At 49.3% G+C, this 14,775-nt stretch overlaps 1 protein-coding gene across 2 annotated transcripts in view; it reads right to left on the bottom strand.

Annotated features, from left to right (window-relative positions):
- The window catches only part of LOC105564247 (storkhead-box protein 2), a 99,570-nt gene that overhangs the window by 31,635 nt on the left and 53,160 nt on the right, over positions 1-14,775 (bottom strand). For both annotated transcript variants that reach the window (XM_012016483.1, XM_012016484.1), the window contains exon 3: positions 7,669-7,864. In XM_012016483.1, the coding sequence (XP_011871873.1) occupies positions 7,669-7,864 (196 nt within the window). The remainder of the gene's footprint in view (positions 1-7,668; positions 7,865-14,775) is intronic.

The following is a 14,775-nucleotide window of genomic DNA, read 5'->3' as shown; positions in this document are numbered from 1 at the left end:
CGCAGGCGTTGCAGTCTGCTTCATCAGGGCTGGGAGACTCTCAGTATCAGAGTCTCCCAGCCCTGATGAAGCAGACTGCAACGCCTGCGAAACGTCGGCACCACACTGCAAACGGACGCGGCAACCATCCGGAAGCCATGAAGACTAAAGAAGACAACAGCCGCGAAAGCCTGAAAGCCAAGGTTTTAGTTTATGTTTGTGGGACAGGTTGGTCATACAGGTGGTACAGGTTTGTGGTACAGGTCGCCAGGCCTAACACCGCCAGACTGTTACTCGTGGGGATTTGTGAAAAGCAAGGTGTGCGAAACGCGTCCAGCAGCCATCTTGGAGCTGAAGCGGCGCATTCGCGTGGCCATAGAGGCGATATCCCACGAAACATTCTACGGCCGGTATTCGTAGTCCGTTCCATATTTAAGATCATCTTAAGTATACTCTTAAAGTGTTTTTAATCAACCACAGAGCCGTGTTAGCCTCTTAAGACAACACTTAAGATAATTTTGAAATGAAAATCGACTACGAATACCGGCCTATGGCGAGTAATGCATTCTCTTCCTACCAGGATGGCACACAGTGTGTGGAAAATCAGGGTGGACATCACACATATTTTTCAAAAGTGAACTACGTCATCCGAAACTCCATGCGATCGTGTATCTCTCCACCTGATTAGAATGTATCTTCGACCAAGCGCACAGCGTTCGGACTATTCCAAAAACCGTCAGGTGTTTATGCCCCACCCTGTATATCGAAGTCTGCGATTCCGACCAAATTCCGACCATGGGCGAAATACCACGTGATTGGGACCGAAAAGATCAAGGGGCCGACGGAGAGTGAACGTACTAGTTATACCATGGACGATCCGCCTCGCACGTTGCCGCGAGATGCACGCGCCGCATCGTCCAGAATTGGATCGCGGTCTACGATCGTCGGCCCGCGCTGAAATTATTCCCCGCGCCGACGAGCGCCGATTTGCGGTCTCGCGGCCTGTTCTTACTTTGCGCAACAATCGAGGAAACGTGGTAGTAGGCAGCGTCTAACGTGCAATGTGGACGCACTTCCCGTGCGTTGGCTGCAGGTGCGTTTAGAAGCGAGCGCCTTGACCTAGACAATCGCCTCGAATGGCGCAAGATGCTCATTAACAACGACTTAGACGATACTGCTACGCGTCTCTCTCTCTCTCTCTATCACGCGTGGGCGAGTACGCGAGGGAGGTCGCGGATTAATTTATTAGCCGATGCAATTATCCGTTACTCAATGCCGCGTTCGCGACGTGCCGTTGCTGCCTCTCGACATTTCGTATCTTTCGCGATTGCAAGAGATGTTGATCTCAGCCGGCGAATTATCTTGTCGAAAGGTAAGACACTCTCTCCCCCCCTTTCCCGCTACCGGTCTTAAATTCCCCGTGTAATTATTATACGATCGCATTAAACGCCGCTCCGTCTCGCATCTAATCGCGTAGTCGGCTGCGTAAACTGCCGCCGTTTGGCTAAGGCGAGACAGCGCGCGTTCCATCATTCGGAGTAACGTTACGCTAATTCGGAGCGATCGTGCGCGCACACTTATCGATATTACGGGCTCGCGAACGGATTATCCGCATCAGGCATTCCGCCACGAAGATTACCGGTAATTATCTACCGTTTACACAATTACCAGCGAACGTGCATGTAATGGATTAATTATTCGGATAATTAAGAGCATTAGATCTGCGCGCCAGGAGATGGAAAGTTATCCGCGAACTTCCGGCTATCGTGGCAGGTGCCACGGGGTCTCGCGTGCAGCGAGACATTGCTCGTCCAGTGAGAAAGTCGCGACGCACCTCTGGCGCGAATCGCGCCGGAGTTGTTGACGAATTATGAATATGAATAGAGGGACGCGGGCGGCGCGCGTTAAACCCACCGTAGGAACCGTGGGGAAAATGTCCGAGTGACGTCTCGAGAACGGCAGGAAGGAGCCAAGTAATAGCGAAGTATGTCGTGTCTCGACCCCACCATCATCGTGGTAATCGTCGATCTACGAGGAGGCGGCCGCCAGGATCCAGCTGACACTCGGCAGGAAGTTGCCACTCGAAAATACCGTGGCATACATCGATGGGCCTACAAACGTTTACACTGCGCTGGTAGATGGATAGACAGATAGCTCGTTACTCGGCACTGTCATTTCACTCGCCCGTACACACGTTTCCACACGGGACGGGACGGGACGGGACGGGGCGAATCGTACAGGACCGTGGGATCTCCTCGTCGTTCCGCGGCTTCGAAACTCCCTAATTCCCCCCCTTCGAACTCGAGGGCGGCGGGTAATGGCCCTTTTACGATCCTTATAATGTTAATTAGTGTCAGGTGCGCATCGGTGTACAGTTTCCTCCATATCTCCGCCGTCAAACTCGTGCAGTTTTAGCGCGAGGCAGGCTGCGTAAAATTTACGAGGATCAAGCGCCAATTCAACGATATGAGTGCGAGAAATAACGATAATAGTAGATAATAATGAAATATAATTTAACGATTAATTTCTGGGGGGGGGGAAGGATACGAGGGTATTATTACGGGGGGTGCGATATCCGGGGTGGAATATCGTTAATCCGCTGCCCTTGGCTCGCAATATTCGTCGGATGTCGATACACGTTTGATTATACGTTTAGGCAACAACGTGCTCGCGTACAAATCTCTCGCCTCTAATCAAATGGTGAAAAGAATTTTTTCCTGACGCGAGAGAGGTAATCATACACCGAGGCTTATTCCGATCGGGCGAATAGCAAAATCGTGACAGGGGAGGCGTGAGAGGCTGACCGACCTTACGATTACAGAGACGTGTTTAGAGCGCGCGCCGTGGCCTTAAGGTATCGACATCGTGTTCTCGGCTCGCATTTAGCGCTAAATGCGACTGTCGGATTCTCTCAACTTAACTCGCCCGACACAGAGATTCGATTAAAGCGAATATGCAAGCACGGGATGCAAGCGCGCCATTGTTCGCCGAATGGCTGAGTGAAAGATTTGCGTCGGTGCTCGCCGCGGCTCCGAGATGGAGACGGACGATTCAGGGGGGAAAAAAGTCAAATCGAAAGTAATCGATAAGCGGTCATGGAAATGTCAACCGAACCGGGTAGGCCAAGGGGGGCCAGCTGGAATCCTGTTGTCAGGCCTGTAACAAGACGCGTTGCACCCCCTCGTATCCTTCAACCTCATTTCGCCTCGAAACAGTTTCTTCGCGTAGAAATACGCTGTCAATTTCGTAGAGTCGCCTTTTGCAACTCTCTACTCATTGAGTTAAACTCGAGGGTGAAACCGCTGACCAAAATCTTGTACACCAATGCCCAGTAATTCCCAAAAGTGTCTAGTAATGCCCAGCAATGCCGCAAATTTGTACACCACAACGCCCTCAGCGGTTTTCCCCTCGGTTAAATTTAACACCACAAATTTTAACAGCGTACGCTTTGAGGCCGGAGAACAAACTACTAAATATCAAAGCTGTGCATGGGAGATGCTTTTCTCTATATTCTACCTATATAATATCTATATAAACACATAAATAAATTATGTGAATAATTATTAAACTATTTTTTTTCAATTGTATTCTGTCGCAGTCGTACAGATCAATGAGTGTTACTTTACGTCCAAACTTCTAACGAAAAACTCACCGTTACGATTCTCATACACCGCGATTTCTCTCTGAAATCAATTGCGCGCGATCCCCTGACAATTGAGACTTCGAACAGGATCGTGCGAGACGACGTTTCTCGCGGGCCCGTGCATTCGTAAGCGACGTGACATAATCGCGCGAGACCCCGGCGTTTCGGATCGCCGTCCGCCGATTGCCGCAAGATGCGGCTGTGTGTTCTCCAATCCGCGCCGCGCTAACGCAGACGGAGTTTCTCGCGTCTTCCTTTTCACTACGTCCATCAGCAGCCAGTCAATATGCATATAATGAATGAAGCTGGCGTTTAGCCTCGCGCGAAGAAAAACGCTCAAGCGCAATCGCCACGATCGGCTCGAGACGTAACATACAAGTATGTACGAGCGCGCATTCGGCGTTACCGCACGTTCCATCGTTCGCTCGTTCGCGCGTGTGTTGCATCTGTGCACGCGCGCCTATTTATAGTACAGACACAAAGTGTAGAAATAACTGGATGTCGATACGGCGCTATTAATTTCCCGGCTCCGTACGTTCCGGCACGTCCCGGAGGATCCTCGTCGTTACGCGAGCCCGAGCCCCTTATCTCCGTGATACATTGACTTGGCCCGCATTAGCATTCGCGGCTTGCATTTTCCACTGCGCGCAATGAATGTCCGAGGCGGGTATAACGTGTGTCCACGTTTTTCCGCTGTTAGATCTCGCGTTACCGCGAAGACCGCCGTTCGGATCCCATTTACCCGACGGCAATATCGCCCGATTGAAACGCGTGGTAATATAACGTTAGATTTTAATTGCACCCGATGTACCCCGTGCAGTCAGGTGCGTCTAATTAATAATGAATCAATAAAAAAAAAACAGTCGCCGTACTCGAGGCTGGTAAAGCGACGCGACGCTCGGCCGACGATCGCGTCGAGATAGATGGCGAAATGGGAATTATGCGTGGAAAACGCGTCGCTTATCGGACGACAGATCGGTCGCCAATGGGGTACCACGACTTAATCGATCGCCCGGGAATGCCGCTACTGTCGCACACCGAAGGAGGCCGATTTATTACCCCGCGAGAGCGCGCCGTATGGATTTCAGTTGGGGCGTGGAGGAGAAGGGCGAGAGGGAAGGTCTGGCATTCCAGACGAGCGTCCCATTCGCTGCGCCCGTCGACGTCGAGGATGTTGGACTCCTCTCGGCGCGCGACTCGCGTACCAATCCGGTCATTTCTATGTGGAGTGCATCGTGCCGTTTTGCTTCCTTTTCGTTGTTCTTTTCTTTCGACCATCTCGGATCTTCTTGGGTTCGAGTTGCGGGGGAAAGCTTCGCGATTCCGGATGGTTGTGCAACTTTTAATTATTGCGCACTTAATTTGCGATAAGATCACAGATACGCGATATTGAAAGATGAATAAAGTTAGCAAGTCTCGAATAAAGCTTCAAGCATCGACCTAACTGCATACGCTTCTTTCAATCTCGCGGATCTCGACACGTTGTTGCGAAAAACCGTATACAAGATTAAAAGGACGACGGCAAACAAGCGCGGTGCTCCTCGCTAATGAGCCGCCGTGCGCTACACGCGTCTCTCGCGTCAGCACGTGCGCGTGTCGCGGGAAAGTCAGCGGCACGCTAACTGGAAAATTATGCGGGAACCGCCGCGAGATTTACGGAGCCGCTCGTCGCCGACGGCACGCCTCGCCGAAGTGGAACGCGGGGAAAGAGGGCGGATGTGTCAAAGCCGGGGCGGACTCCGGCCGTCCGCGAGGTGGACGGCGGGCCGATTATGCGTCGGCGCGAAATCCGCATTACCGCACGCGCATGTAAGACGCGCGTATTATGCGCGATGGTGCGCGCGCCCGGTCCCCGATCGGCAAATAGCGGAATGTTAGCCTAAGCTCGTTTGCCGCGCGGAGGTATTCGCGCATTAAGGTTCGCTTGCACATATCCGTGACGTGTCCGTTCAGTCCCGCGAATTTCCATCGGTATCAGCGATAATAAATATTGTTTTCCTGCTTTCTAATGGACGTCACAGTCCCGTGTTCGCACCCACAGAAAAAATGTCCGGGCTCAATGCCATTATTCTGGGGCCCACAATTGGTGACCGAATTATTTGGATTGTTCGTAACACTCTAATCTTTTACGAATTTTACCCCGCGTAACCCAAAAGTCGCAACTAGATGAAGTAAAGCCAAATGCTCAAAGTACCAGAACGAACTGGATAAAACAGGCTTTAAGTCTGATACACGAGGAAGAAGAAGAAGAAACAATGGACAGACGTGATTAACCGCCACTGACATATCACGAACATCGCTGACGCGGCACTGATACGACACTGATACGTCACGAATACGTGCAAATGGACCTTTAACCGGAGAGCTCGCACACGTGGCCGTTTAACATAAAAGTTCCTCATGATCCTCGCGTGCCGTGATATACCGCGATTAACTGCATTCGACGCGGTTAATCAGCGACCGTCGTTAACCCCAATTACGGGACGCCGCGAATTAATATCCCGGGCGTCGATTTGTCGCGACTTAACGTGCGACTTGGCGCGCGTAATTATTATTTATATCCAGCAGAGATATAAAGTATTACGTAAGCGCAAAATATATTAGTTATACTGTTACCGCTATAATTCTTCCGCGGCTGCGCGGACGAGATGGAGCGGATAAGGAGGAAAAATTGTAAAACGGCCGCGCTTCAATCTGATGCAATTTTTCGACGTTTCCGCGGGCAGCTTTCCCACGCGGATAAAGTCACGTAACGCGGTCTTTATCGCGCGAATAAATTTCTTTCGTTTTCGCGAGAGAGTGTTTTCGCGGCGCGCGGCGCATCGTAATAACGAGCCCGGGTTCCTACGCCGCTGCGCGTGCATTAGCATAAGCCCGGTATGCGAGATAGCCGAGCGTAGGCGTGTATAGATACGAGCGCGCGAAGCATAAAAGGGAGCAATAAGATCGGAAAGAAACGGCGGAGGTGGAAAAAGACCGAGGACACCGACCGAAAAGGCGGTAAAAGACGGGCGCGATGGAGAAAGAGCGCGAGCGTGAGGAAGCGGGAGTGCACACGGGTGCGCATGGCTCGCCCGATAAGATATGCGCGAAGCTATTTCTGCGGAACGTATACGTTGACGACAGGCGCGGATTACGGTAGATAAGCGGATAAGGGGAGTAACGCGCGAAGATCTCGGGCACCTTCCGCGCGATTCCGATCGCTTTATTTACAAGGAGTCGGGGAGCTTGTACTCGGCGCGCCGCGTCCGAGGGCCGAAACGTCGATACTCGAAAGTTAAAACGATAATTTGCAGTACAAAGTACACGTGCTTATCTCATATTTTTTCCAGGCGTTAAAACTGATCGGATTATCTCCCTCGCGCGTTAGGAGATTATTAAAATGAACGCGCGGATTATCGACACGTACAACGGGGAAAAATGTCCGATTAAATATAATCGGGTGATCCAATTGCATAATAATTAAATTTTATATGCGATGAAAACTGCGATTGGCTTTTCAATCGCGTTTCATCGGATGTGTCGATAATTTAATCGGAAAACGTAATCGGAAAAATTAACCGTCGACACGCTATTTAATTGGTTTATCCGATGAAAATTTTTCTCAGCGTATCATTGATGCATTGCAAAACGACTATGAATAGAGTCGTCAGGTATTCGAGCTTATCTTAATCAAAATGAAACACTTCGACGTCCAGTCACGGCAGCTCGCTATTAGCCTTGGTGAAAAGCCACGAGGAAAAAAAGAGAGGCGATCGAGATTAAACGATCGTACATCATTTTCGCGCAATTGCACTGGCATTGGAATTCAAACGCGCCAGGAACCAGGGTCACGCAGGATTATCTCCTCGCTCGTAAGAACTCGTTCTTGTAAAATATCGGCGCTTTCACTTTCACTTTCACAGATTGCTTTATCTCTAATTGAACTCTCGATTATCGCAGTTTGAATAAAACGGATTAAATCCGGTCGCGCGGCGAGCGCGGTCGCGGCCGCCGGGTTAAATCGACCCCCGGGCGACGCGGGGAGTTAATTCGACGGTACGTACCGAGGCAGGTGATCGAGTGGTCCGCGGGTGGTCGTAGAACGTTTCGCGCCCATGCCGCCCTCAAAACCTCGAGGGCGCAGGGCGGTCCGCCAACCATCAGCACGCCCGGCGACACGTGGCCCTTGTACCTTAGCTGCCGGGTCGCATCCACCAGAGCCGCGTTCCACCAGCATTTGGAATTCGCTTCCAAGAAACTCTGCAACACACAGCAGAATGGACCCTTTACTGCATTTCGTAATGGAAATCTTTATTTGCCACAACTGCATCGGATTATATTAAAAGTGGCGTAGTAAATAATTAGTACTCAATTTTCTATTTTTAAATATTAATTAATACTCATTTCACAGTATTCTTCTATCTCTTTCTTTTGGTTTTTAAATATAAAGCTTGTCCGCGAACGAAGATTCACGACAGAAAGATAATGCTTGCCTTACTGCATTTCGTAATAGAAAAATCTCTGTTAAAATTGTATCAAATTAGATTAAAAGTGGCGTAATGAATAAATAGTACTTAATTTTTATTTTTATTTTTAAATATTAATTAATACTTATTTCGCTGTATTCTTCCATCGTTCCTTTTTCGTTTTTAAATATAAATCTTGTCCGCGAACGAAGGTTTACGACAGACAGACAATGTTCGCGAAATATCGCACGACTGTATAATAACTGTCGTACGTCGTATTTTGCGTTACCAATAAAAAAAAGCCGTTACGCGTCGCGCCACAGGAGCCGGCGAGTTACCCCGTAAAATATTGCTCGGTCGCTAAGTGTTTATCTCTCCGTGGGGCCGTATGGCGTTTCACCCTCGTCGTAACTCGGGAACGAAGCACGATTCTACCCCTATGGACGTTTCCTAGAACCCCCGCGTAGTTACGCGTCCCAGAATGAGCCGTGATAGGGTGGGGCGCCCCGGACGATGCTCATAAACGAACGGCCCCGCAGGATTTTTCTCCAATCCTGTCGTCTCCTTCCCTCTTCGCCCGGCTAAACCGTGAAATTAGTGCGGAGTGCTGGAATCGATCGTCGCGAGTCCAGGGTGATTTATAACAGCTCTCGCTCTCTCGAACGATCAATGCGATCTGTCTCCGCAATCGCGAAAAGTGCGCGGCTTTCTTCTTCTATGAGCAACAACCGCGTACACAAAAGGAGACAAACTCGCCGTGAAAATTTATTGTATCAACTTTACAAATTGATCGGCAATTTCAAGATTACGTCTGCATGGATTGTTTCCAAGACACGTTAAGCATCATTTACATGCGTAGATTACTACATTTTACGCCCAACTCTAAATAAAATAATTATTTTCGACATAGAGCGGTATCTTATTATCATATACAGCAAATACCTCAGGTTAAATCGTGTAATTTGCTAAATTGCCGGTGTAGATGAAACAATATGAGATGATGCTTGGGTGCGTGCAGACGCGATCGTTAAAATTTCACAGTGGCGTCAATTCAAACCACTTTGCGTCTCGCTCGAACGGAAAGACAACGGACGGGGCACCGCCGAGGCAGCGAGTCCAATTTAGTCCCATGTAAAGAATACAATGCGCGCCGCGTGCATAAGACGATTTTGCATCTAACGGCGACGTAAGAGCGTAGGATCTCCGAGACTTTCACCATCCGCAAGTCACCGTATAGCGGAGCGTATAGCGACGGTTACCCGCTACCAAATGACGGAACCTCCGTGTAGCCGCCGCAAATTACACATCCGTGATCGATCTGATCCGCCGCGGGAACGGCCAGCCTCGTTTTGTGCCTGTGCAACGGAGCACGGCGCAAACACCCACCCTTGCCAAGGCTGCGCTCCGTCGCAGACGTACGTTCGTCGTTCGCGGGATCGCCGTTTCTCCCGCGTGGACTCCGGCCCGTACCCTGAATCCTCCTTCATCGATAAAAGCGCCTCTGAAAGTGGCTAATAAGCCTTCTGATCGGCCACAACCACTTCTAAGGCCTGGGCCCACGGTGCTAGAACCTGGTCCAAGTTTCAGTTTCGAGAAATGTGCTGTTATGGAACAGCCGCAAGTTGATTAGCTACTTGTTTCTCGGAACTGGAACTTGGACCAAGTTCTAGCGTCGCGAACACGGGCCTTTAGGGGCGCTTTTATCGATAGAATAGGATTTAGAATGCTGGCCATTGTCGAGAGACTCCCGTCTATTCGCGCACGAAACTTTTACGGTCGCGGTAAACCGTGCCGTCGCGCCGGTTTACGTGACATCTTTTAACTCGACATTTCGCAACCAGCGCGTTCCGTGATTTTTAACTTTAATCGCGAGTACTCCCGTCTCTCGGGGCGACACGCCTCTGAATCACTCCGTCGCGTAATGACGTTACTTAACGTCACGAAACGAAGCGCACTTTCGATCGCAATCGGATTCTTTTATCCTGAGGTATTATTACAATCTCTTGGCGCGGAGGAGCGGCGGCGGCGGCGGCGGCGCAGCGTCGGCTTTCGCAATCGCGCGGCGCGATTACGACATCTACGCGGATTTTCGACACTCCGGCGAGGATGATATTGTAATAAAGGTGCAGCGCGCCTCGCGTGCACGGGGCCGGTTTTATTAAATCGCCTGCGAGGCGCGGACGGCGATTTTCAGCAGGTGAAACTTTTCGGTTACGTCAATGCCGCGCTTCCTCGAGGGACTCGGCGCGCACAGCAGCAGCTACCCACGTGGGGGCTGCCGGCTCCGGTGTGTCGGATCGGCCGAGCGGACACGATCGATTTCACGAGATCGTGCCTTCCACCGATCTCTTTCTCCCGACGCGAGCGGGACACCTTCCACAATCGAATTAACGCTGCGTTTTTTCCGCCCGGTTGAGCACGATAAACGGAGAAAAGCGCCACTTTCGCAATTTTAAGGAAATTCCGTCCGGCTCTTAGCTGTCCCTTTCGTAATCTCAGCCAGGCTTTACGAAAACATCCTGGAAACGCTTAATCACGCTCTAACTGCGCCGACGATCAAGTCTGTCTGTTCTACACGGTGAAAATTATGATTTTTATGATCGCCCGTGTGCGCATAAGATCTATTTTGTACGCACGTTTGTAGGCACGCGAGACCGAAACGCCGGCAAGAAAGTTGCGCGCGTACGTAAAAATATCGCGTTGCATCGCGGAATGTGAATCGGGGTGGGCAACAGGATATGCTGATAACGTAGACGCTCTTATTGTCCATGGGAGGATCTAACCGTGAGAGTGCGACAGTTCTGAGTTAACCATAATTAGCGCTGAACCAGCTACCATGTCTCCTGTATCCAGCCCAGCGGCACGCCAGCCAACTGTGCGAAAAAGAGGGCCCCTGATACGGGGATCGCTAAACGCAAATTGGCGTCGCCGTATTGCGACGGGCGTTACGTCCCGCGAGGTAACACAAGCCCGCGTCCGCGAGAGAATGATGCTTCGCCTATTCTCACCTAATCTGCGGAAAATAACGAGCGTCGCAAACGAACGTGTGCGTTTCGACGAGGTCAAAGTTATATAAAGCGCCTGTCGCAGTAAAACGATTCCGTATTGAATGAACCCGAAACGCCATCCCTCGCGTGGCCCCTACGATTATCTCGTATTTATTCTCGAGAATCTTGTATACATTCAGCCCCCTCTGAACTGCCCGAAAGATTATAAGCCGCAGATATCGAGGGGAATAGCGAAATGTAGAACGACCGGGGACGCCGAGGGTGGAGCATCTGGGAAACATGAAGAAGAGATAACGCGGAATTGGAAAGCAGATTGGAAATCGCGATTTCTTCGGGCGCGCGCTTTTTCACGATATATACGCTCAAGAAAGAGCTCGGCGCGGCGGCGATTCTTCGTTAACTGCGCCATTTGGCGCCGCGAGATTAAAATAAAACCCGTTCGCGTTGCGAGGAGAAAAAAGAAGAAGTAACAAACAACGCGGGGAAATGCAAAAGTATAGAACGAGCCTATTGTTGCACGGCGCACGTAACACACGTACTGCGATTTCCGTGCCGGCAATGAACTTGCGGCAATACGGTCTATAGGGTGTTGTACGGTCGTTGGCTGCCCGTTAATTATTATGCAATATACTCGCCGTGCACTCTCCCGCCGCGCGTATATGGTTATCCATTTAAAGCCCTAACTTGAGACGCCGCGCACGAACGTGAGCGGTTAACGGAGTCGAACGAAATATACCAGAAACTTATTGCCCAGCGCCATTCGCACTGCGGCATTATTGCGCCGCGTCGGGCTTATCGGCCTATCAAAGTCCTACTAGCGTCGCGAGTATAATAATCCGCTGGTACTTATTCGACAACCAAAACCGCTACGTACAGAGTGCTTCAAAATAATATTTACGCTTATACAGGGTGTCCCGGGAGGAAAGGTCAATATTCTGGGAGGTGATAGTATCGGTCAGTTTAGGCAAAAATGTTCATACGAGTATATGTCCCATTCCCCACTGTTTCCGAGATAGAGGTAACTTTATCCGGAGAGATGCGTCACAGGGCTTTGAAAATCATACTTTTAAATGCGTAGTGTTAAATTTAATTCAATGAGTAATCGCTGCTCAGCATATCGTTATTTTTCACTACCATGCGTAGTAAACTTTATTGTTTCAACGGAAATTGTAGTTTAAAAAACAACTACATCCTTTATTCAATCTAGTTTATGGGTGTTTTTTTAATTCCGTTGCTTAATTAAGTGAACGACGCATTGAGTAGACGCAGTGGCGGCTCCACTCATTGAGTTAAATTGAACGTTACAAATTTAACACCAGACCTGGAGAAGATTTCCAAGAATGTGTCGACAATGATGAACAAGTGCACACTCTCTGAAGACAAAATACATTTGATATCACGACAGCTTGCGTTATTAATTCTGTTTCTCTAAAATTACTTCCATGCAAATGCTAACATTTTCTTGAAGCGTATATAGTATCTTGTCTGCATTACAGATATGTGTAGCGGGGCGAGAAGATGATCGAGATGGGCGCAAATTTTACTTCACAAGACGCCACACTTTGTATCGCCGAAGAAAAATCGTACGAGACATTTCAGCCACTGTAAGTCATTTTGCGAAATTGATCTATTTATCAGCTATTACCGGACGACGGGCGTCAAGACGCTCGCCCGCGCCCGCGTCGTTTCGAATTTTAATCAGCAACCCTCTTATAGTCCCGCCTGGGTACGCGGGCTGCGGACATAAATCACGATAACATAATTTATATGCTAATATCGCGAGTGCAGCGTGCGCTCGAATAATACGTTGGGCGAGAGACGCGGTGATCTCTTTTTCTCTTTCTCTCTCTCTCTCTCTCTTTCTAACTGGGCGTAGTTACACATAGAGATATGGACACACATAGGTGTCGACCATTATACACTCTTATTTACCATGTCAATAGAGAGTCAATGGAGACTCGCAGAAAGAACCGTACAAAATCGATTACTCAAAACGTTTTTCCCTAGTGAAATACCATCTCCGTCTTACGAAACATTATAGAAAGGAAAACTTATGAAAATATTAGCTTTGCTATACCTTCTCATATTACAACAATAATAATTATTACGATTGTTATCATTACAGTGGAATTAATCTTTACGTTTTAGGCCTGGTTTCACCAACGTCGCTTAACTTTAAGCCTATAGTTTAATTCGTTCTTCGTCTCTTTCCAACTGTTACTTTAGAAAGAGACAAACGCGACTTAAACTAGGATTAAAGTTACGTTTGGTGAAACCGAGCCTTGGTGTATCAATTCAAAACGCTCATCACCCTTTGAGCAAACCTAACATTTGTGCAAGAATAAATTATCCAAGATTAATAACGTCCACGATGATCTTAAAGCTAAATACGAATAACATTAATATCTACATATCGCGAGGCAGAGAATACGCCCCGACATTTCGTGCCATCGTTAATCTAGGACTCGCGAATGTAAGCGCGACGAGAAGAAGGGTAGCCATCGACGGCACCCCCTCTTTCCCGTGCATTTTTTTGCAATTAAATCGGCAAACAAATAGACGATCGCGCGCGAATTGCTTCGAGGCGAATGGGCATCCCGTGGATAAACGAGTTCTCGAGGCGCGGGAGATAAAAGTCGAGCTGGCTCGTGATATGCGCTGCGTGGCGCTGATTTACGAAGTCGGCAACGGACGAGGACGACGACGACAATCGGCGACGACCGATTCCGCTTTCGACGGCGCGCCGGCCAGGAAAAACGTCGATGAACGAGAGAAGCCGAGAACGAGGTGGCTGAACCCTTGGCCGAACCCTCGGACCAACGCCGAGCCCGACCCGCTCGAACGATACGCGCTCGACTTTATTGTTCTGCTCTAAGTGCCGCGCACTAGTTGCGTTCTGGGTGCCGTTGCACGGTGCCAAGTCGAGCGACTATTACGCTCCGACGATATTCGCGATTGATCGTAATCGAATACAGTTCCGCGCGTGTACGTGGCTTCTTTTCAAACTTAAATTTGCAGAAGCGATACGAGGCTGCGATTAAATGACATTTTTAAGCTACAACGCTTCCGTTAAAGTGGGTTACTGTAATATTCAGTTGCATCGCGGTCGAAAGATGTATATATTTCATTACACACGAAAGTGTTCTCATATCCTGACAGTGATCGATTACAGATATATTTCTATGATCAAGCGGTGATCGATTCCACAAACATGACGTGAACAAGCGTGCGAATGTAACAAACCGATGCACACAAACTACGGTGCCTGTAGTCGTGGCCGAGTAGCACGACGTAAACTACCGTGCTTTTTATCGTCTCGGCGTGGCGACGTGCTCGTGGCGGAAATCGTCACGCGGATGGAAAGTGTCCGCTGGATCGTCGACTGCACCGACCATCCCCGAGGCAATGCGCGATCGGTGTATCGTAATAACAGTGATTTAAAAACGTCACAACGACCGGCCGGCAGTGCACTCGCGAGAGCCGTCGAGGAAGCGTGAAGTACCTTTTCTCGAATGCAGACCGTGCACCTGAAAGGCCTCGATAAATCTTGTAAACAACTTTGCGGATCAAAAGCCGTATCGAACAATGCCCTATTATTTAGTAACCTGATATTACCATGGTAATAGATCCGAATTGCCGTCCGTTCGTCATTGTCGCTTTTCTACCGTAAGAAAAGACGAATTAAAAGCCTTCAGTC

This window comes from Vollenhovia emeryi, unplaced genomic scaffold, assembly GCF_000949405.1.
Source record: "Vollenhovia emeryi isolate VEMERY1.0 unplaced genomic scaffold, V.emery_V1.0 DF939167.1, whole genome shotgun sequence".
Classification (NCBI taxonomy): domain Eukaryota; kingdom Metazoa; phylum Arthropoda; class Insecta; order Hymenoptera; family Formicidae; genus Vollenhovia; species Vollenhovia emeryi.
This window is presented reverse-complemented; position numbering and strand designations above follow the sequence as displayed.